This window comes from Sinohyriopsis cumingii, chromosome 2 (genome assembly GCF_028554795.1).
Source record: "Sinohyriopsis cumingii isolate HCF-2022 chromosome 2, ASM2855479v2, whole genome shotgun sequence".
Lineage (NCBI taxonomy): Eukaryota > Metazoa > Mollusca > Bivalvia > Unionida > Unionidae > Sinohyriopsis > Sinohyriopsis cumingii.
In genome coordinates, this window is record NC_142962.1 from 80,945,151 (window position 1) to 80,970,400 (window position 25,250).

The following is a 25,250-nucleotide window of genomic DNA, read 5'->3' on the forward strand; positions in this document are numbered from 1 at the left end:
ATGTGGGCGTATTTTGGAATATACATCTTCATTTAAGGGTGGATAATGACTGTTTTGAGAGGTATCACTCTCAGCTTTGTAATATAAAGTGGAAATATATGAATAACAGACATTAAACAAGGTAAGCTGTTTTTTATTTCACTGAAATCCAGCAAACACTAATGAAATAATATAAATGTAACCATGTTTTCATTGTCAGTTTCTGTAGTCAGCCTTGATGATGCTTTAGTATTCAGTCTAGGAACCAGCCTCAGTAGTCTTAGTAACTGATATGATAGCACTCAGCAGTAGTGAAACTGCACAACAGCTGTAATAGCTAAAGCGTTAAGGTAACGGGATTCCTATCCTGCAGTAATATGATGACTGGTTGTTCCACAACAGCCAGTTAGATGGTCATTAGTTACGATGACATAGTCTCAACTTGATTTGTTTTGGTTGAGGCTACGAACTGATCCCATATCATGTAATGGAGCAAAAAAAGTCATGACTAAAGTCAGAAAAACAAACAGTGTAGAAATCTACTATAAGTATGATCATGTTGTGAAAGAAGTTTGGCTTATTTTGAATATACAGTGATGCTGCCTTCCACGCATGCGTCTGAAAATTAACAAAGGGTCAACGGACGATTGAGACGCAGGTGTTCTGATGACAGAGATTATTACAGAAAATGTGAGCTTTCTGAAGGATTTAATTCTGAGTGAAAAGAAGAGGAATTTTACTTACCATCCACATACAAATGTCAGTCTTTGTAAATATATTAATTACTAGCGAGTGGCCAAAAATCCATGAAAGATAGATTTCGAGACCATGCCTCGTCTGGTATATCTCCGTTATCAGAAATGTCAACAACAAAAAAGCGGATATTTCACAACATACAGAACTCATGCTAGATGTCAGGATATGTGGATTATGATATAACAATGCACTGTTTAGATGGTTTGTCAATATGGACAAAGAATTTGTTTATGTAACAGTAGATAAATTTCAGTGTATTTTATATCCAGTTTGCAGCTTCCTTTCATGGGGCCTCTGAATTTCTGCACTCCAAACCAATGGTTGTATATAGAAGTTTAAACAACCAACAATGTCGGCAACAAATAAAAAAAGCCACATGGTATGTTTTGCAGCCAATAAGGAAAAACAATCCAAGTTTGCGACATTGGTGAAAACCTACGCAATCCCAGAATAAACTTTTTATGCATTTTTTCTTCTTCTTAGCTTTTAAGAATAAAAAAAATACTTTTTTGTGTACGAGAAAAATACTTTTTCGTGTACAAGAAAAATAAATATAAAATTTCAGGAGCCAAGTCACGATCATCTTGCATTATTCATACGTGATCTCTTCCCCAAAATGATAAGCCACTTGTTACATTTTTTTGGTACTTTTTAAGAATTTTTTTTGTGCACAAGAAAAATATATGTACAGTAGTCCCCCTCTTATAAGGCCACCCCTAATGCACCAGGAAAGTGGCCTTATAATGCGGGTGGCCTTTCTAGAGGGGGATGACAAATGTGAATAGTAAATACATATGAAAAAAGTCACAAGTGCATTTAATTTTAAATATTTAATATTTTAATTAAAAAATCACATGAATGATGTGAAATAAATATAAAACAAACTTTGTCATCATTTGCAAAAGAATGCTATGAATAACCATTGATAGTTTTAAAACTGTCTTTATAATTATGTTACAGTTCACATCATCTGTCACTTTGTTGGTATCACTCTAAAAAAAAAAAAAAAAAAAAAAAACCAGTCTCGTCACATTAAAAATACCCTTGCTGTCATATCCCCTGCATATTTTGTTTAGTCTTTTGTTCCAATCTTCGACAACTTCATTATTAACATCAGCTGATTCGCCACTAATGACAGAACTCTTGATATTGTGTCGCACTTGAAATCTGTGCAACCATCCGTTACTTGCGATAAAGTCGTCATATTCCAATTCAGCTGACAAAATTTTTGCTTTTTCTTGTCTTTCAAATCAGCATACAAACGTCTCCTGGCTCAAACAATCTTCCTTTCTCCGTCCATTTCACCTTTCCACTTCTGCAGAATTGTTTCATTATCTTTTATGATATTGTTTATCTGAGTCTTCCTGACGTTATTTTTCTGCGCCATCCCCCCCCCCCCCGTTGAATAACTTTCACGTTCTCCTCTAAACTGAGAATTTTTATTTTTCTCGATGACATATTGATCTTTTTGCAGTATGTTATTCATGTTGCGAACTACAATACTGATAAAACAATTTTGTATGGATCTAAACAAATTGCCGTGTTTTTAAAGTAAGTGATCTTGTCACGTGATTCGTTAGTCGCAGTCTGGTACCCTATTGCATTTATACATTTCTTTACACAAAACGGCTTCGATATGTACCATTAACATCACGCAGATTTGACCTCGCGGCCGCAAGGATTCGTAATTTTGACAATTATTGTCAGCAGTAATAGCCACTGATTACCAAAGTGAACAAGCTCAATATCTTACTAAGGGAAGCCATAAAGGCTATTAAACCATTTTCCTGCTGACTTGGGTATTGTACATCGATACTGCCACTTCTCAGCTGTTACTACTGTTCGATAATTGTAATCTTAACAATTATCACAGTGACTAAACCGGACATCTTATGATAACACAGCAGTAAGGCTAATTGGATAATATGTACGTACCCTTTTGTATGGATTAAAATTTGAGTCTTTCTCGGTTTTTATGGAATAAATTTGGCTTCTCGTGAGGCGTAAATGATATAATATTAACCTTAGTGGTAAATGTACTTTACTCAACACTTCTTTCAGTAACGAAAACCTGACATCGGCAAACAGAAATCGGATTACTTAACATACGTCATGAATACAATACTGGTTCTGGATACATATTCAAATAAAATGCGGCCGCTTGTGAGGGGTAAATTTTATAATTTTGCACTAATATGCTGGCCGCTGGTCGCGTTAGGCGGGTGGCCTTTCGCGAGGGGTACTTTTGAACACAAACTCGTCGGTGCCAACGGATTCTGGCCGTAAGGAGCGGGTGGCCGCTGGTCAGGGGGGCCGTTCAAGAGGGGGACTACTGTATATGAAATTTCGGGAGCCACTCCATGACCGTGTTATATCCGAATTCACATTATAACGGAGCGCGCTATAGCGGGGTCACACTGTATTAAGCCCTAACACGATAAAATAAATTGGCTAGTTTTACACTAACCTCACCATGTCCGCCATGACAGATAACACGAGACTCTCGCTGTGACCCCTATTTTAAGTAAGGCTTGCCAGACCATATTTGGATATTCTGCACTATGTTATTATCAAACAAGTGGCGAATAATGGCTTCTTGGTATAATTTCAAGGTTGCCGATAAACCGTATTTACTTTTAATGTGCAGAATTTCTGACTCAAACCGTGCCATATTTTTACTACAGTTTGTTTATGTTTCCAAATAAGGCCTCGATGTCCTTATGGCACACAATCAAATGAGGCTGAGAACGGAAGTAATCATTATTTGAACTAATATGGCAGACAATCTAAGCAAAAATATCAGATAAAAATGGTAAATGAGATTTTACAACTGTTTCTACAATGGTTTTCTATACTTCCAGTATTAAATAAGAGGACTACTCATTTTATTGGATTATCTGCTAGGAATATGTTCAAATTGTTGATATTAGGTTAAAAGAGCACCGGATGTGAATCACACCAGGCCTGCTCCATTGACACGTATATGCTCATGTTAGTACCCTGTCCACGAGGTAGGAGTAAGGGTACTAATATTAGTACTATATGGTCATCAGAAGATCTGGCTTATTGTTGGTTTACCAGACTGTCTTTTACCCGACCAAGAGAAACTGCAGCTGAATTTCCTCACAGAAAAAGGGGTTAATCCATGTCCGAGTAGACAAATCTGGCCTTGTTGGAGATGCTGAGAAACCAAAGCTCATTGTTAGCTTGTCTATATCTATTCCTTGGAACCATGAACCCTGCAGTGGACCTGGTTTCCCTTGGCAGATTGTATTAGCACCCCATTCAGTTTCTTCTAGCAAACTTGAAACCACATGAGGCTCCTGTGATAGCACAGATTTCTCTGGGACCAGATTTCCACCATTATCTGACCAGATGGGCAAATTGGGACTGCCCTGAACCCAACTCCTATCTGTTCACAGATGTGTTAAATTACAGGTTGGGTACTTATCCAGAGCCAGAAGGGCTAATTCTTCAAGGTTCATATTCCCTGGAAGAATCTGTCAATGAACAATGTATAAATGAGGGCAGTGTTCTTAGCCCTTTAGGGGTATGTTGACAGAACAAGAAATTGCTGTTCTCCACCAGCAACACATCGTTAGTAACATACCTAAGGCTAAAAGGAGGCATACATACCCCTTCTTTCTGCATGGAGTTTTGGAACCTCCTTCCCTGGCAATCTCAGAATGTATCACCCTCTGAATTTGCCACATTCCTGGCAAAATGAATATTTGGCAGATAGTCTGTCCAGGAGATGCAAGATAGTCCTCCCAGAATGTGTTTTGCAGCAATCCATAGCTGATTCCACTGTTCACACTTTTGGGATGATCAACTTGTATGCCCAGTTTGGGCTTTGTAATTCCTTTGGATGCCTCTAAAGGGAGAAGAAAGGGTGAGAAGCATCTTTTTCTTCCTGTAAAGGGCTTGACTGATATTTCAGCCTCCATTATTTTGAGGTGGATTGTCATGAAGGTCAAGAAAGTACATCAGTGAGAGGCATCTTTTGACAGATCACCAAAACCCAGCAGTCGTTAATCCATTCGGGTAGTGAAAATTACCATGAGTTGCTACCATAACAGTTAAGTGGTTGTGAATCAGAATTGCCATAACAATTAATTTATCTGTTTATTGTGACTATTGAGTACCTACCAACATCCTGCACCTGACCAGTACACTAAAAGATCCAAATAGACGGGTTTTTAACCACTCCTATTGCTCATAAAAAGTTATAGAACAGCAATTTGAGATTGTCATTGATTGTTTGTACATTTTAGTGCCTTTCTTTATTTGTTTGTGTCTTTTTAATGGGGGTGAAATGATACACCTGTGCCACATATTGATACGATTCACGATATACAGCTGTGATATGATACATATCGATACACATATAAACTTAATGGTCTTTCCATCTTTGGAAAGTAGATGGTACCCTTTTATGTATGTTGACATACTGGTTGTATTTCCAGTATGCAGATTACAGATATACATAATTGTCATATATTTATATGCAAGTCTTAGCGATGACAAGATAACAAAGATACTTTCAAACAGACTGCCTGTTGGTTGTCAGTGAGTTTGTTTCAGCATTTTAGACCATTTAATGGTGGCTTTTTTTAGCTCATGTTAGCCACCAGATCCTTTGTTTTGCATGGCATCATTGCTTTGAAACCATCTTATTACTAATTTCTTGTCTCACTTAAATTCGGAAAAGATTATGATGTTATCTTAAAAACAGAAGAAATAATGAATTTCCTCGTGCCAAGAAATCTCATCTAAAACAAATCTAGGTAATGAGGATGAATACCAACAAAATCTATCACATTGTACTTCTGCAGATATGTAAAAGACTATTGCGGCCACAGGTACTTGTATTTGTTAGTAAATTAGGAAAACTGCTGACAACACCCATTCCTATTCTATATTTATTTTTTGTAACTTACACAAGGTGATAAACTTGAGCAATTTGTAATCTGCCCTATTGCTGATTTTGTGCTAATTTTATTTATTCCATCGGCAACTTCATTCACTGGCTAAATATCTCTGCATAAAAGGAGAAATTCCAAATTTGTTTCCCATTGACAGTTTAAGGAGAGAGACTATCAGGATTTTTTCTTTAGGGAGACCTCCAATGTGTCAAAGAAAAAAGAGACAGTGAAAAAACAAGAGGGGAGGAAAAAATGGCCATAGTTCATTATTTACCCAACATTTCAGTATGTCTCTCCACCTTCTCCACTTTCTTTGAGCTCTACTGAAATCAACATCTTTAGTTGTATAAGCATTAATCCAGGTTAATTATGTATTACCATACTCTGTTCCTTATCTGTGTATGAATATTGTTCTGTGCTTTCTTCTGAAGGGGCATATATGCATAGCAAACTTTGTCAGCTTGAATATGTTGGAAACTGATCATTATGACAATTTTCCAGAGCTCAAAGATATTATCTTTTGGCTACATCTGCTCCAAAATAGGACTTCTCACTAACAAAATTAGCTTAGTAAAATCAGTAGTTTGCCAAACTACTATGCCAGATTTCTTATCTGTAACATAATGCTATAATTAGGGCTTTTAGTCCATAGATGCCATAGTATGCTTGTGCAGACATGTATTCAAATAAATATTTTTATTTCTTAATTTAATTTTTTTAACCCTTTTTTTATTCAGTTTAGTTTAATCCTGATATGGATACATGGTTTTGTAGCATTGCACACAATATTTTGAATTGTCTGTATTTTAACTAGGCTCAGTATTCTGCCCTTTCTACATTTAATTTCGAAATACCTCTGAAAGGGAGATTGACTGTCGTGCCATCTGTTTTTGTCCACCCAACATTTGTATCTGACTCATATTTAACATAATTTTTGGACTTTAAATAACTCACTGCTATCTCCATCAGCACTTTCCCAGATCCAATAGTCTGATATAGTTCATAACGTTAAACATAATTGTCATCATCACTATCATCAGCCAGTATATGCCTATGTAAATCGTAATGAACCATGCTGGGAATTAGACATTTTAGGGATTCTAGGTGGCCCGTATTTTAAACATGCATTTGTAAAACTTCATGGAAGGTTCAGACTATGCCATAATAATGTTTATTCATGGGGACTGTGTGCCAATCAAATTTAATTTAACAACCATTCATATCATGCTTTACAAACCCAGTTAGTCAACAGTTGCCTTCCCGAAAAACAGACGTTGTGAGAAGAACAGTTAAATAAAAATTGTATAATTCGCCGAGCACATTTTCATATGCAGGACTTAAAACTAATTTTTGAGTGAGTTTCACGCACATCACTGTTTCCAAGTTCATGAATTGATACAAATTTTGCATGCAATTGCACACCATGACAGCATCTCAGTTTAAGTTCATTACATATCAATTAATGACTTTCACACTAAGTTTTCTGTTGCTTTGCCAGTACTTCCTTTCTGGCACGCAGGCAGTAAAAGCTACAATAATTTTTTATTGGTGGTTATTGTTTTATACTAGATGGGAACAAGCAGTAACCACAAATAAGAATTCAGTGTATCATATGAAACTGTGTGACACACCAGGAGTTTAGCTTTCAAATCAACCAAAAGTAAACATGATACAATCCATCAAAGAAACTTCATGTAAAGTGGTATACATGTGGAACATGTTTGAAATGTATAGTATATACTGAATATGCTGAGTTAAGATAATTAGCATGGAATGGGGAGGGCAAATTACGAACCATGTCACTTTGTGTTAGTTTGTAGACAGTGAGCGAGTTTTCTCAATAGTAGTTTTTGTTTTTACTAATAAAAAGAGTGCCTGTGAATCAATGCAGATTCTGTTTTAGATGAATTCTAATTTTAAAGAATAACAAGGCAAACTAATAAAATAATTATTGATGACTACAGAAGACTTACATAATGTATATATGGTAAGTATCGTTTTGTATCGATTCTCTGTCTCTTGTATCGATATGTGTATCATTACAGCTAAAGTACTGATACATTGATATATTGATGAATTGTTTCACCCCTACTTTTTAGTGTACTTAGTGTATTCTTATTCTTCTCAGTGCTTCTTGGCAGTGTTTAGATGGCCCCGTTTCAGGCTGGTGTTGACCAGTTGATAAAGGTCTTGCTCACCAACTCTATGAATAATGAACTGTACTGAACAATGTGTTTTAATAAACATTTAATACATTGTACAATGACAGTTGTAAACATGTTAAATATTTGTAGGGTGTGCAGCCAGCACTGAAATGAGAAATTAGATGATGACAAGAGAGTGTGCAATTGCAAATATGATATAGAGAAGAGACTTAGAAGTTACTAGAAATGACTTAAAAATTAACATAAACAGCTGAAGTATGACCCAGGAGACAGTGATATGACTTTTCTGGTATTCAGAAAAAAATGAAATGTCATCAGGTACTCATTAGTTGATAGGTGCAAAAAGTGTCATAAATCATCTCTGGAATCACACAATGCAGACTTGCAACTCATAATAGCAGAGGTATAATACATAAAATCAAAGCAAAATCGATCTTCCAAAGCAGAGCAGATTGTCGTATAGAGATCTGATGAAAATGAACACAAACTTTACCTGGTGCTATTGTTAGATTCCCTCCTTCCACCCAGCACTGATGTCCCAGTAGTGGTTCATGTCCTTGACTATCATTTTGATTACCTTGAGCATCATGAACTGTACATAACTGTACAACGTGTGATGGGCTTTTTGGATGTATATTTAATGGTTTGTTTCTATATTAAAGTTTTGTCGCATTTTGATTTTATTGATCATTAGTTATGCTGATATGCATCTTATGTGGAGATGTTATGATAGTATTTAAAGAGTTTTGAAAACCTGACATGAAGCAATTGACAGTTCTACACTACAATCGATGGGATATAATGATAAAGTGTGCAAGTACATTGTGTGACATAATGTAACTGAGGATGTATCCATTACATCTTTTTAGCCTTAATGCCTGGAGTGACCGAGTCTGAAGTACACCAGTACTGTATCTGTATGAAGGCATCTCACACAATATACTATTAAAAGATGATGTGTTTGTGTATGTAAGTTGCAAGATACTTTATTCACTGTGTACTTTAAAGATTAAAACAGCTGAATTGCCCATCATGTACAAGATGAAGTTTTGTTCCTTTCAGGGATGTTTGTTATGTCCTTACTTTCCATGCTGCCATTTACAAGGAGGACATTTCTCAACATACAGCAAGCATTTGGCTCTAGTCTGCGAAATAAAGGAGTCCTGACAGTTTTCACGGGTGGACTTATCTTAGGTGTTGGGATGACAATATCTGGAGCAGTAAGTACAAAACAAACAAAAGTGTTCATATATAGAACTTACCTAGTATCAGGATTTATATTAAAGTGCAGAAAAAAATTCAGTTTTTCTGATATTTTTTGTGAAAAGTTTGAAATGTTAAATTAAAATTTTCTTGCCAAGCAGAATTTATTGTGTCACAGGCTGCCAGATAAGGGATTTGTCCAACAATGAAATGTTAAATTTTTACTGAAGAAAGTCACTTTCACCAAAGAAAATACGAATGGAGACCATTTGTTACAGCTCTTTTATAATATACTTTACTGTAACACAGTTCTGGATATAATGTGATAATACTATGGACCCCATGATGACCAAAATCATACCAATATGAAACAGTTCGATATCCACAGACAGTTTGATATCCATATCTTTTTTTATATCAGAAGTATGAAAACCAGTCTAGCATCTCAAGAGGAGAACATGGTGGCATTAAAGCATAGCCGCTTAGCGGATAGGCACACAAACTTCAGACATGATTTTCTCCATTTTAAAGTGGAATTTCACTTTACTCCTGACTTGAATCTGATTTTTCTTGATATAGTCTGTTTTTTTGTCATCTCTAATTCTGTTTTTTAAAAACAGTCTGTTCAGTCTCATTCTGCAACGACCCTTGTAACATATTCGTTACATGTATTAGTTAGCTTACAACTCTCGTAAAGAGTATTTTGAGTGGTCAAAAGTTTAAATTCATCCAATGAATATTCATGTAATGGAAACTGATGGCAATGGAAAGAAGAAGCATGCTTGCAAAAAATGGCTTTCTGAGTTGTTGAGAGAGACCATGACACAAGAAGTTAGATAAAGGTTTAAAAAACTTTTGGAAATGGGAATGGCTGGAGTGAAACGTCAATGAAAATTTAGTTGGTCAGTTTATAAGAAAACTGAACGCTAGAGGACTGGCATTTTGTGACCTCTGTTCTATGTTAATTGTGGTTGGAAGAGTTTGGAACGGTACCTACAAAAGAAGCTGCATATAGAAAAATTGAAGCTCAGAAGGCATCTGGAAAAAGTGCAGTTAATTACTATAAGAAGAAAGATTTCTTGTATGAGAGAACAGATATAGCTCTGTCAGAATATGTGCACTGCATGTCGCCAATACAAGCACCAGCTTGAAAGAAAAAAGGCTCTCAATGAGAAGAAAAAGAAACGATTGCACATTGGGCCCAAAAAGGAAGGCTAAAGAAATCTTTGCCAAAGCTGCAAAAAGAGCTCGACTGGAATGTCAACAGGTTGTGTCCATTGGAGAAAAAGACCAGTGAATGTATGGGATTATTTTTTTATAGCTGATGTACTTGGGTGTTTATTTTACAGATTTGTTATGAAAAGAGAGAAGTATAATATATTTGCTGCAAAAATTGAGAAATTATTGTGACTTAATTGCGATGTGAACACTGACATGCACATGAAATAACTTAAGCACCAATAGTATTGGAGAACAGATTCATGTGATAATAAATATTGTGAAATTATTTAAGTCAGGTTGAAAAATTTTGGTAAGTTTGGTAGTTTTTCAAATGATTATTTTGTCATCTATTATGATCATAAGTTGCGCCAGGAGCAATTTTTTATGATTGTAAAATGCACTTTTGGTCGGGGTTCTTTGGCCCCTAGACCCCCAGATCAAGGATGCTGCCCCTCGAGACCCTGTGGGGGAGGATCCCCAAACCCCCCTTGCAAATTTCAGCTTTTTTTGTGCAATACCGAAATCATGTCTGAAACTTAAACATTGTTAAATCAAATTATACCTGCATAAAATTGATATGAAAATTATATATTTTCGCAGAAATTGTGAGTATTAACCCTTTAGCTACTACAGCTGTTGTGCAGTTTCACTACTGCTGAGTGCTATCATATCAGTTACTGAGACTACTGAGGCTGGTTCCTAGGCTGAATACTAGAGCATCATCAAGGCTGACTACAGAAAATGACAATGAAAACATGGTTACATTTACATTCATTATTTCATTAGTTTTTGCTGGATTTCAGTGAATTAAAAAACAGCTTACCTTGTATAGCGTCTGTTATACATATATTTCCACTTTATATTACAAAGTTTAGAGTGGTACCTCTCAAAACAGTCATTATCCACCCTTAAATGACGATGCATATTCCAAAATATGCCCACATCTCCATGATGCCGATTTCATACCATTTCGTCCTCAGGTCTTGCTTTTGGTTCCCCATTTTCTTGACATAATCGTTTGTTTCTTTCCCAAGCTTTTCTGTCAGACATTCAGAAAAAAAATTGAGAAGAAATAAAATTGTTCTCATTGCTTAGTCCAAGCTTGATTGCTGAACCAACATGAGAATCAAAATCATTGATCTCGAACACGGCGAGGTCATAACTCCATTGTGCAAGTGGGACTATGTCAGTCTCGTCATCTGATTAAAAATCACTTGCATCTGGTGTTGAAACGGGACTAATATCAATATCCGATCCATTTTCTAAGAATGATCCATTGAACTCTTCGATATCGCTTGCACTGAACCCTTTAAAGTTGCTCATATCTGAATCGGAATCCATCTTTGTTTATCTCAACTACACGTGTTTCGTAAAGTGCACAAAATCCCCAACAGTGTGTAAATTTAACATCACAGCTTTCACACATGTATCAAAATGTTGAGTAAAGTCCTCTCGTTGGTTATGATCATCAAAAATATGTAAACTTCTGTACTTTCAACCAATCAATGTTTAGTTAACACAGCAGTCACATCCGCATAGATGCAACACTGGGGATTCGAGTACTGCTAAACTATACACACATAAGTGACACTGGGGTAGTAAACTAGGCTAATCGACATTGCATATATGCGTCAGTGGGGTTCATGAGCTATTTACAGGTGAAGCTTAGATGCGGTAATCGTAGCTAAAGGGGTTAAAATTGTTATGTTTTTTATCTGCTGAAAGGCGATAAAACTAATGCGTTGATGAAATTTGAGCTGGTACTAGTGATTTTGATTGCCAGTCGCACGAGCACACAAAATCTCACAACTGTCATTTTCAAATATTGTAGAATTTTTTTAAAAATGAAAGTCGTTTACTGGTTGTAAATAAAAATACAAAAATGAAAGAGCACAAAATTCTCTATACTTATTTTCAGACCTACTTCCAGAGTTTTGTTGTATCACATGACTATCACGTTGACGTATGCTCTCTCACACAGGGAGCATACAAAGCAGGGAACCAGACTACTCTGCTTGATGAATCAGACTGCCCAAGTTTCTTTTAGTTGTTCTCGAAATAAATATGTTGAGAATTCTGTTCTTTATGGTGTTTAGAAAAGGTATCAGACTTTCATTTAATATAATTGAAACTGTGTTCAACGACATTAAAAAGGAGTTTTTGTTGATATCATGTGCCTATTGGACTTACAATATCATTGTTTGAGAGTTGTGAAGTCATGTGACTATTAATCGCAAATGGTGAGTGCCATGTCAGGTTTCATCTATGCTGAGTTTCATCTAGTCTGTCAGCGGATTAAAGACATAATGAAAATAATACCTGCCATTTTTGAGAAAATAGATAATTTTCCTATTTCATGCAGGTATAAATCAATATAACATAATTTTAATTTACTAGGCCCGCTTATAAGCTATCTTACAGTGGCAGCAGATTCCAATTTTTTTATATATAATTGCTCTGAACCCCACACTCCATCCTAAATGTCCAAATGTGAAAAATGGGGTTGGAATATTTGGAGGAAACCCAGATTAGAAAAATGTCAAATCTCTGAGCTGAACTTTGCAGCGAAACTATTATACACTGACATTTAGCTTGAAGCATTGGTTTCAGATCTGAAATAGAACACAGGAGAAATGGGAAAGTGTCATCTCTTTTATTATGTATTAAAAAAATGATAAGAGCCCATGTATCAAAACAGGTTTTGGGACTGGTTTATTGAACTACAAGAAGACCAGTTGATTTTACAGAAAATTCAGTCATTGTTTATTCAACAATATATAATTTTGAAGGTCTGTTTTCAAAATTAAATCAACCCTTTTGTAAATGTCTTTAAATGATGGAATTTTTAACCAAACCATCTTAAGGACTTTAGGTTGGTTGCAAAATCTTGTTTGAGATTTTATTGGCAAACATAAATTCACGGTTAAACTGTTTTCGTTACAAGCTAAGATTCTAATACTTTGCATTTATTTGGTGGTTTTTTTTTATACTGTGATAAGAAATGTTTGCTTTGTATAACATGCACAACTATTGCTCTAGAATTCTTTAGAATTAAAGGTTTGAAAGGAAACATAATAATTTATGCTCATTATGTTGTTTCCATATAGCAACATAATGCGGGTCAGTAAAGTAAAGTTAGGATTTATATTCTGTACATTGAAATGGCTTTAAATGCCATTATATAGGAATATAGTCAGATTTGTTTCCTGTGACTCATTTTGTGGTTTTGTACATGATCATATTTTCTGACATATGTTTTCAAGAGTCTTGAAAGAGAAACATCTTCAGATTTGGAAAATGCATGTTTTATAATCCAAAATGTTCTTTAATTCCATTCAGTAATGGTCATATGTTAACCTTGAACAATTTAATTTCATCCTGGAAAACACCTGAAAATGACCTTGAAATTTATATTTATAAAAGCAAGCAGAACCGTGTAATTAGTTGTTGACCTTTAGGTTTTGATGATGCCACATGAAAACTCTAATCCTGCCTAAGTGTAATTTTGAAATACTTTATATATAAACACCGATTTGTTTTAAAAAATTTGCCATAATTGGAGGTAATTTATTTTGCTAATATTACTTGGAATACAGTCAATGTTTGCTGTCACAAATAACATCCTGTCAAATTTGATTTCCTTTCTTGAAACACTCCATTTAAAATTTATATTACCAAATAACAGTATTTACAAAAAATTCAAGTCATAGTAAAGAACAGATAATTTGTGGACTTATCATAGATATCATATCTACACAGTTTGTAAATTGGAAACAATGTTCTTCAGTCGATAAAAATTGGCTCCTCATCTTTGAATACATAGATTGTTAATCTTCAAGAATTTAATTCAACCTTAAAATTAGAAATTTAGAAGGTATAATTGTGATTATTATCATTGTATGTTCATGTTATAAATAATATAATGGTTCATCAAATTGCTCGTATCTTTAAACAGGGGATAAACATGAAAATTTTGCTGGGGAGCACTTTCTTATTAATTTGGTAGAAATATGAATGTCTCAAGATGAAGGCCACTTAATGATTTTTCAACATAATTTTTGACCGCTTTGAAAAAAAACTTGCCTTTACAGTTTTACCGTATAGCATATTATTTTTTATGACTACTGTGTAATTTGATAAAATGTTCTGTAATTGGAATTCAGATTACTGGTAGCTGATTTTAGCATCATCCATATTTTGGTATCATCCATTGAAAACAACAATGGTCATTATCATCATCATCTGATGAAGATGATGATAAGATTGAATTTAGGGCTGATCCAATAATATATAAGAAATTATTATTGATTATAAAATATAAAGAAGTTACTGCTGACCAAGGATTATCATGGAACATGAAAACAAGCTATTTATGTATTGTATATAAGTAGTGTAATCATGCAAGAGTTTTGCCCAGAAAGACACTGTTCATTTGTTGTTGTGTTTTTTTAAAAACAACCAAAAATCAAGATACCTGCCTTGTTTCATTGTTGACATAAAGCCTTCCCCAAATTTTAAACTGAATTTTATGCCAATATATTTTAACCCCAGTTTATTTTATTGTTAAAAAAATAGAGACGTAATAAAATGCAAGATGAAGGATTTGTTGGATCTGGTTTTCTGGTGGGGCTACCTCTCTGATTTAGGGTAAGTAACTGACTTTGATCCCTCATTGCTTGTTCAACTCTTTTGACTTGGGTAGCTAACATGAGCATATTTAACACCAACTAAAGTTTGACTGAAGTGTAAATCTGCTTATGATCAGTTTGCTTAATGATTAAAGGATGTAATGGGGGGGGCCCGAGTGGCTGAGTGGTCTAAAGCGCTCACCGTTCTGGATCACTGCCATCTCACCTCTGTCTGTGTGGGTTCAAGTCCAAGGCTCGGCTAGCGTGGGTACGTGGGAAAGCCTGCCAGTAGCTTCTCGTGGGTCGGTGGATCTTCCCTGGATTTTCCAGGGTTCATCCTCCACCTGTTATACTGGCCGCCATGTATAGCCTATGTTGCGCTGAAAAATGGCGTTAAACCATAGAACAACAACAGAACAACAAAGGATGCAATGGCATTCATTTGAGAATCACTTCTGTATTTACCATATATGTTGGCACACTATTTGTTAGGACACAATAAATTAATTTTTAAGTAAGTTTTGTGCGCAGTGTATGTTCTGAGACACATCATGTTTTTCCAGTCGTAAGTTGTGGGACACCTTTTAGATCGTTTGAAATTTGCATGTTGTACAATGCACTCCAACATAAATTATATTTTTAAAAAAATCTGAAACTGTATCTGAGATAAAACTCTTTAATCCACTGTGGCATTGTCTCTTAAACCCAACCCTTTTCCTGCACACCTAATTAAGTGACTTCCGGAAGTATTTGTTGTATTGTTGCACTGAATTAAAAGCTGACCTCTTTTGTATTACCACGTTAGTTATGTCTTTTGGATCAAATAAAGGAGGTGGAATAAAAGAAGAGTTAAAAGGTACCAAAATCTTACTAACTTAAAATCTAGCAGCCCTGGTCGTAATTGTCAGGTGAACTTGCTTCATTTGATCAATCAAACACTTATAAATGTTATTGTGTATGTAACATAAACACCTTAAATTAACCAACTCTTTCATAACTGTGATCAAAGATAACAAGGCAGCGAAGCGAAATGAATACTTTGTAAAATAAAGAGCTTGATTTCACAGATACGGACCATTGTGTGCAAGCAAGTTTCAGAGAATTCTTGAACTGGCACTTAGAGATATCCTCAAGGATGATAAGAAGTTTCATTATTACTTCCAATGAAATCATGATATCAATATTGTACTAAATGAACAGTCCAAAAATTGAGTTTTGACATAGACGATTGTCGCATGAAATAAATGTTGTGTGTTTTTGAAAAAAAGGAATCTTGTTTGGTGGTGCATCAACAGTTAGTCTAGTTCCCTGTTCTGTGGACTCCCGATTTGGCAAGATAATATTAAACACCACTAAGGGAACCAGTCTCACCAGGAAAACAAAAAGCAGTGACGTATTACAGATTTTTTCGCATACACGTGTATGTTGGGCATTTTGAAAATAAATATTATTTAAACAGAATGACGAACAACTTATTAGAAAAAACGCGTTGTTGAAAATTATTATCGATGTGATTGTAAAAAGAGGATTCAGTCAATAAACAGCCCAGTTCCTTAACGCTGCCTGCCCGCCCCACCCCCACCCCCCGGGTTGTCTCTATGTCAAAGCAATGTTTTTCAATTTTTGGAGGTCCCTCAGTAACTTGCACTTTGCTTATAGTGCAGTCTATGCTTGTGGATCCTGTTATATGCAAGTTATCGAGGGAGAGCTGTACTAGCTTTGAGTAGCAGATACTTTTGTTTTCAGGAATGTTGTGGGGAAATGAATTCAGTGGGATTCTCACTCCACATGTTTATCCTGTATGGAGTGTATATGAACAGACAGTTGTGCAGCACACCTGTAGAGGGAGAAAGAAACACCCTTCTTCCCTTGTTGTTCATTGATCCCTGGAGTGTATAAGATCTTCCTCTGCCCTAAAGAAGAGTACTGTCCTATTGGAACAGTTTCTTTTTTAGTCCTGTGTGACTTGGATTAGAACTCTCGGTCCCAGGAGAGTATGGAACTAATCACTCCTCAATCACAGAAGTATATGAAATCTGTCTCATAAAATCAAGAGCTGTGTTTCACGTGAAGAGTCACAGAACTCTGTTAGGTTATGCATTCCAGGAGCTCCCATAATCCTAAATCTGATTCTAGGGGCAGTCCCACCACTCTCCATGAAAAGCTGAGCTGAGAAGCCCTGTCTCCTTTCAAGTCTGCAGAGGAACCAGGTCAATATAGTCCCTTGGCCTTCCTTTGGGTTCTCATCCTTCTCCCACCTGTCAGTATAGGGCAGGAGGATGAAGAGATAGTCTTTTGATGAAACAGACTTGTGTCCAAAGTCTTTGGGCATGGAACACAAGAAAATCCTCTGCAGTTATAGAGACTCTTGGGACGGACACATCATGACCAGATCTCATCCCTTATTTGACAGTGGTCTGGGAGCTCTATCAAAGATTTGTTAGGGACCATTAATTCACCAGGCAACATGAGAGTTGATCTGTTTCTCCCTTTACACACAGCATCCATGATCCAGCTACATGGTTCATTCTCCAGCTTAGCATCATAAGCTTTCTCCTTGGATCCTGGGTTATTGGAAATAGGGATTTGGACGGGGTCCTGGGCTTGCCTTCTAGTCACAATGTTAAAGGCAATACAGCTTCAAAGACTGGTTGATGCACAATGTCTTCAAAGAGTACCTCATACAAGATCTGTCAAGGTGCTGGTCCATAGTGACTGGACTAGGACTCCTTCCAAATTTAGAGAAATCTAAACTAATCCCTTTACATAATTTCATGTATATAGGTATGAATTTCCTCACCAACCTCGGGCAAGTTTGTGTTCCACTGGACAGGATAGACATAATCCTGGCTGTCTTGTCAGCACTTCAGACCAAGATCTCGTTGCATTGCCTATATCTATCCCTCCTGGGGATCTTGAACTCTGATAAGTCTGGTTCCCTTGGGAAGAATGTACTAAGTTGATGGACTTGTTCATGACTTGACTAACAACTAGCTCCTGTTTTATGTCTCCCTAGTTCCAGATCAGGAGGCCTGGGCAGTGGATGCCTTCAGTCAAAGGTGGGATCATCTGATCACTTATGTCTTCCCACCTTTCAGAATGATTCTGCAATCACTCCACAAAGTCAGGACCTCCATTGCTCAGCTCATTCTTATGGCCCCATCGATTGTGGCTCAGCAATCCACTTGATCCATTGGTGGACCAGCCCAGGACATTACCTCTGAGGAAGGACCTGCTGTTGCAGCAAAGAGGGTTTCTTCTCCACAACAGCCCCCAGATTTTCCACCTTTATGCTTATCTCAAGCAATCCGTCCATGATGACAAGTTTTTGATAAAGGTTGCTAACTGCATCATCCAGGCTTGGAGACTGTCCCTGTCCAAGGTCCATGATGTATTGCGGAGAATCTTTTGTGATTGTTGCTGTAGGAAATGCATTAATTCTATATGTCCCTCTATGAGTGCAGTTGCAGGCTTTTTCCTGTCAGAAGACAGCAAATGTTTGGTTTCTACTATTAAAAGCTATTGGTCAGACCTGTCCAACACGTTTGAGTTCTCCAAGGGTTATTGGTTCAGACCCTCATCTTCCTGATCTTGTCAAGTATTTTGAGCTGCAGAGACTGGTATCCCTGCTCACTAACTTCTAAATGGAATCTCTTGTTTCTGTTGTGTGCTTTGTCAAAATTTAAAAAAAAAAAAACACTGGATGAAGTTTCTTTCTCAAGCCTTACTGGTAAAACTGTTTTCCTGTTCTCCTTTGTGACTGTGAGAAAAAGGATTGAGTTTGATGTCTTGTCTTTAAAAAAAGTTGTTGACAGTTGAATGGCAATCTGAGTCTCTTTATCTCCTTTGTCAATGGGGGATTTCTTGGGTGAAAAGCCTGCTTTCTTTGGTAGCCCCATGTAGACAGACTGGTTTTGGATTCTATCTGTTGTAGATTTCTAGAACGTATCTATGGAAAGTTTTGATTGTGAGCTCGAACAACGGGACTTGGTAAACAAGGCAGTAGTAACAGGTAAGTATTACTTGTTAAAATGAATTTTATTGCCCCCACCATTACAAATTTGGTTATTTACTGTATAGACGCGCGTATAAGCCCATTTGCGTATAAGCCAAACACCCACCTCCCAACTGAACAGGTATAAACACTAAAAAGTGCATGACCCACATATAAGCTGACCCACAACGCAGAGACATCACTGTGGCGGCAACATCAAATAATTGTATTGCAAGATTGAGACTGGTATTTTTATTTTTTCCATTTGCTGAGTACGTTTTCATAACAGTCGGTGCTTCAAAGGTAATCTGTTTCCTTTGAAATTTCAGCAACCTATTTTATCTGGGTACATTTTTAAAAAGGAATTGGCCATCGTTTGGACTATTCTAGTTACTGTCCCTCCATGCCTATTGAATAAACCAATAAGTAAGATGTATATTTTTTTTTGTTGACATTTGTGGTAGCAGCATGATGCTGCCTTCCACGCATGCATCTGAAAATTAACAAAGGGTCAATGGACGATAGAGAAGCAGGTGTTCTGATGACAGAGATTATTACAGAAAATGTGAGCGTTCTGAAGGATTTAATTCTGAGTGAAAAGAAGAGGAATTTTACTTACCATCCACATACAAATGTCAGTCTTTGTAAATAGAGTAATTACAAGTGAGCGGCCAAATGTCACATGAAAGATAGATTACGAGACCATGCCTCGTCCAGTTGATCTCCGTTACCAGAAATGTCAACAACAAAAAAGCGGATATTTCACAACATACACAACTCATGCTAGATGTCAAGATAAGCGGATTATGATATAACAATGCACTGTTTAGATGGTTTGTCAATATGGACGAAGAATTTGTTTATGTAACAATAGATAAATTTCAGTGCTTTTTATATCCAGTTTGTGGCTTCCTTTCATGGGGCCTCTGAATTTCTGCACTCCAAACCAATGGTTGTATATAAAAGTTTAAACAGCCACCAATGTCACCAATAAAAAAAAAGCCACATGGTATGTTTTGCAGCCAATAAGGAAAAACAATCCAAGTTTGCAACATTGGCGAAGACCTATGCGATCCCAGAATAAACTTTTTATGCGGTTTTTTTGTACTTTTAAGAAGAAAAAAATACTTTTTCGTGTACAAGAAAATACATATAAAATTTCAGGAGCCAAGCCACAATTGTCTTGTATTATTTATATGCAGTCTCTTCCCCAAAATGAATACAAACATTTTACTGGGTTTTTTTCGTACTTTTTAAGAAAATTTTTTTGTGCACAAAAAAAATACATGTATATGAAATTTCTGAAGCCACACCACGACCGTGTTATATCCAAATTCGTGTTATAACGAAGCACGCTATAGTGGGGTCACACTGTATCTCCAAAATACAATAATGAAGTTTCAGAAATAGTCCTTCAAAAATTATCCTAATACTGTTAAAGCCGAGTTGTAGTTTGCTTTGATGTAAGCGACCTTACACCATACCTGTCAACTCTCACACCGGGTGACAACAAAAAATAACTCCCGAATTTTAGGGTCACTCCACGCCTACCTCCCGATTTAATAATATCTCCCGAGATTTTCAGAGAACTCCCGATTATTACATTATGTCTTCAACTTTAATTTCTTCTAAAGAGAAAAGTCCTACATAAATAGATATATCGTACGCAATCCATGGAAAGCATGTTCTCATATCACCTGTGAATATAGTCCTACATGTAAGACGTATAGCATGTTATTTATATTTTAGTGCTATGACACTGACACCCAAAACATAAATATCAGCGTCGAGGTCTTGCATGTATGACTACAGTGAATATTATCGTGACCAAAATAATTACTTTACCAGAAAGAATTGACTTCTTCACTAAATAGGATGTTAAGTTTAAACATTATTCACTTAAATTTATGGGGCCCTGAGTGGCTGAGTGGTCTGAAGCGCTCTCCGTTACGGATCACTGCCATCTCACCTCTGTCTGTGTAGGTTCGAGTCTCGGATTCGGCCAATGTGGGTATGTGAGAAAGCTTGCCAGTAGCTTCTCGAGGGTCAGTGGTTCTTTCGGGGGATTTCCCGGATTCTTCCTCCACCATTAATACTGGCCGCCATGTATAGCCTATCGTGTGCTGTAAAATGGCGTTAAACTCTACAACAACAACAACAACAACGTAAATTTATGATTTTTTTCATCTACAACAATACAAAAGTCAGAAACTAAACCAGAACAGAAAATAAGCCACAACAATAAAATTGTCGGCAATTAATTTCAATCCAAAGAATGATCACCGTGAATGCCGTAGCTCCATTCCCACTAAAGAAACTTACATGAGTGAGCACCTGTCATTTTTATACTGTATATATGAACGTTAATTACCACTGTTAACTTGAAAGAAAGAAAGAAAACATATACCACACAGCATGTGTCCTCAAAAAATTAATTCAAAATATGTATGTTTTATAGTAGACAATACTAAATGCTTTGCGAGTTGACAATAAAGGAATAAGGTCAGATTTACGAGGGGAAAATAGTTATCACATGTACGATACCGTGAGGCTGCCTATTTTGGTACCTTTAGTTCAATAAAATTGGTAATCCTTTATTTCTCAATCAATTGTTGATGCTTGCATAACACAAGGTAATGTAGAACATGGTTTCTTTGAATCGTCACAGAGGGCCAGTCATTTTCACAAAACAGTTGCATCAATAAGGATTAACTTTTAATTAGTCACGCTGTCTTTTTAATTAGTCATGCTGTCTTTCATGCTTGATTATTTAAGACTAATCTTTAGCTATTGTGCAGTATGGCCGCAGCTGACCAGAATGTGAAAATAGGGCATGTCCTGTTGGAAAATAACGCATGGCAGAGGGAGAAATCGCGCGTCCTTTGCGAAATTTCGCCTATATTAGACTCGCATACATTGGACACCATAGATCCCTGGCAAGGATCACACTCTATAAGTAAGTTCTGAAACCAGCTAGGGTTGAAGAGCTGTTATAGCAATCAAATAGGAAGGTGTACAAAACCCTAATCAAAATTCATAAACCATTTTCAAAATTTTGTTTCAATTTTTACAAACCCGATGAACATTATGGGGGAAACAGGTACTCATAAAAACCACTTAGCTTTTGGCAATAAGGGATCCTCTCTATGATGGAATCTGAGAGGGACCACACCAAAAAATTAGACTCGGAAGATGGATCAATATTTAGTAAAACAAGGCTTTAAAAATGCCACGAAAAGCCTCCCTATTTTTGGCAATTACACGTCAATGTACTGGTATAGTTGCTGGTCAAAATTCCCTTTTAACACAAGCAAATTTTGGGGTTTTAATGATTAACTGGCCTGTATTGCTGTCGGAAAACGAAAGATTAATCCACCAACTATCAACAAAGGAGATACCAAGACATCAAGCTTTAAATTGTTTGGAAAGTTTGATGTTGTTCGGCCAAAACACAAAACTAACATAGATCGGTGATGATCTTAGTTGATCGATAATGACAATTTTAGACTTTATTATTACCACTCTTCGTGAACATGTAAGTTATGCTGGTTATGTGCCTTGTACAATTAAACATGCGTACCTTTTCATAAATATTACCTCAGTTTCTATGATCACTTATATCACTGAAAATGAGTAACTCGTGAGCACATGATTCAACTTAAATGAAACAACTATTAAGGACTTGCTGAAATGTTATCTGGAAGAATGCAATTTGGTCAAAACAATGATTAAAACAAAACCTGCGTCTAATTTGTTTGAGACGGATTTAAGTGGTGCTATGCACACTTTGCGCTGTATAAGTACTGTACATTAGAGTTCAACGTGGTCTCAACCGGCCCGTGAATTTTGAAGTCGTGCTGGAGAAATCAGAAAATATGCACATGCAAAATAATAACAAAATCAATCATAGTACTTGATAACAGTTCAGTAAGTGTCATCGAACATGATTTTTTTTTACATGCATATGTATATTAAGAGTTAATGTGTTTTTGCGTATTTTGTGTCACAAGATTCATATCCTTTACAGTAGTCAACAAAAAGACGTTAAAACTGTCAAGTTTAGACACTGGCCTGCAGATAAGCTGACCCCACCCCCATCTTCGAAGCCTTTAATTTTTCCTAAATTATTCAGCTTCTATGCGAGTATATATGGTAGTCAGTTTTAGTGTTGGTAAACTTTAATGTACACAGTACACTATGCATATGTAATGTCAGAACAGTGACATCAACCCCACCCTGATTCAGATGTGTTCATTCAATTAGCTGACTTCTTCCTTTTCATGTATGATGAGAAGACATTAGCTCCTATCACAATTGGAGTGTTGTTCCATGATTCCTGACACATTCAGACATCATGGGAGAGAAAATGGTCACAGCATTAAGGATCTTTCTGACTTGTTGCCCAATTTAAACTAATCCCAGTCCCATATTGTTCACCTTGTTTCCCAGATGGATCCTTTCCTGGGTCTTGACCTTTCTTTGGTTTGAGCCCCTTTTTTTATCTTTTCTCAATCTTTTATAATATAAAATTTGCCTCATGATAGTTAAAACTTCAGCATATGCAGTAAGCAAGCTGCATGCCTTGTCCAATGGATCTGAATTACTTGCAGTACTGTTTCATTGGTTCAATTATAATGATGATGGATCCTGGTATTCATCTCCAGGAACAAGTTGTCATCTACAGGCAATCAGAAAATAATCATTCAGCCTCTCATTTTGATCAGTCCATCAAGAGTGGTGGAGCAGCAGGGTCTGGTTCAAGACTTGGGTGCTATCTGAGTTACATGGAGAATTCTTTAGTACCTGCCTATGGCTCATCCAGCTTATCAAGATGGGAAAGCAAGACATAACCTCTCATGCACAAGATGCATGTCTGTAGTGGGTATGCAATTTGTGTATTCTGAGGTCTCTTGGGATCAGATATGCTTCATAAACATTTCATGACATTTCAAGCAATTTCAGTTAGTCTAGCATTAGAATATAATGTTTCCATTCATGACCTCTTGGAGTCACTTGGCTGGCATGCACAGTCTATCTTCTGCAACTTGTATGTGATATGGCACATATGTGATATCACTATAAACTGCCACACTGCAGTCATTGTAGGGATACAACTGAAGTTTTTTGAAAGCTACATTAAAAATACATCACACACACACATATGTGATTCCCTAATGATTTTTCTTGATATGTACAATCTGTTGTATGATAGACAATCAGGCTCTTGCCCAATCATTCATCTGAAACTATTCTTGCTAGTATAGTTGAAAAATGGCTCAGAGCTTTAGATAATGGAGAACTGTTAGATTTGTGATGGTTAATTTTAGGAAATCTTTCGATCTTGTTGATCTTTATATTTTGCTTGAAAAATTGAAACTTTACAAGATCACTACAACTTGTTAAATTGGTTTAAGTCATATTTGAAATGAAGAAGACAGAAAGTTGACATAAATATTCTCATGTCATACAAAAAGCTTGTGAGATGTGGAATATGTCAAGGATCTATTTTAGGGCCACTACTATTATTTATTATGCTTAAAAATATTGAAGCTTATCTCTTTGCTGATGATACCACCTTGTATGATATTAGCTAAAACTACTGTTGAAAGAAACATAATGCTCATGTAAAACTATCTGAATGGTGCAATCATAATGGAATGGTCATTAATTTAGACAAACTAAAGTGATGCTGATAACCACTCAACAGAGACATGACATAAGTAAAGATAATATTCTCCACATCCATTTTAATGAAGCGGAACTGAAAATTGTTACACAAGATACACTTTTAGGAGTTAAGTTAGTGACAGTATGTTATTGTCGGAGCATATCAATAATATTACCAAAAGATGGCTAAGAACATCTGGTGGTTATAAAATAAATTTAAAAATTTTTAACCTTAAACCACAGGATAATATTTCACAAAGGTTGTATGCAACTGCATCTGGACTACTGCAACATCATACTGGGTAATGCTTCAAAAACAATTTTGTTAATAGTGGAAAGACTTAAAAAAAAAAAGCAGTCAGAATTTTCCATAACAGGAGTTAATAATGTCCACGAATGTATCAAGGATTTGAAGAGCATGACTGTGTATGAACTAATATATTTAAGAAAAGCTAAATTTATGTATTAAGTTTCTAATCATTGTATGCCCGACTTTGTAAATTATGTGTTCAGTAACAGGACAAATAATACAGTTTATAATCTATCGTTGCTATGCTCTATGTCATCTAATGACTTTCTTCTTCCTAAGCCCACCCCCAATATTTATAAAATTAGTTTGGCTTTCATGGGTCAATTCATTTTGGAAGAGTTTACCTAAAGATGTTAAAAGAAGCATCATCATTGCCCTCCTTTCATTACCAATGATTGAATT

At 36.1% G+C, this 25,250-nt stretch overlaps 1 protein-coding gene across 5 annotated transcripts in view; it reads left to right on the forward strand.

Moving 5' to 3' along the window:
* LOC149805273 (uncharacterized) overlaps positions 1-25,250 on the forward strand; it is a 107,039-nt gene that overhangs the window by 28,364 nt on the left and 53,425 nt on the right. For all 5 annotated transcript variants that reach the window (XM_089949008.1, XM_089949022.1, XM_089949010.1 and 2 more), the window contains one exon: positions 8,888-9,045. In XM_089949008.1, coding sequence (XP_089805134.1) covers positions 8,888-9,045 — 158 coding nt within the window. The remainder of the gene's footprint in view (positions 1-8,887; positions 9,046-25,250) is intronic.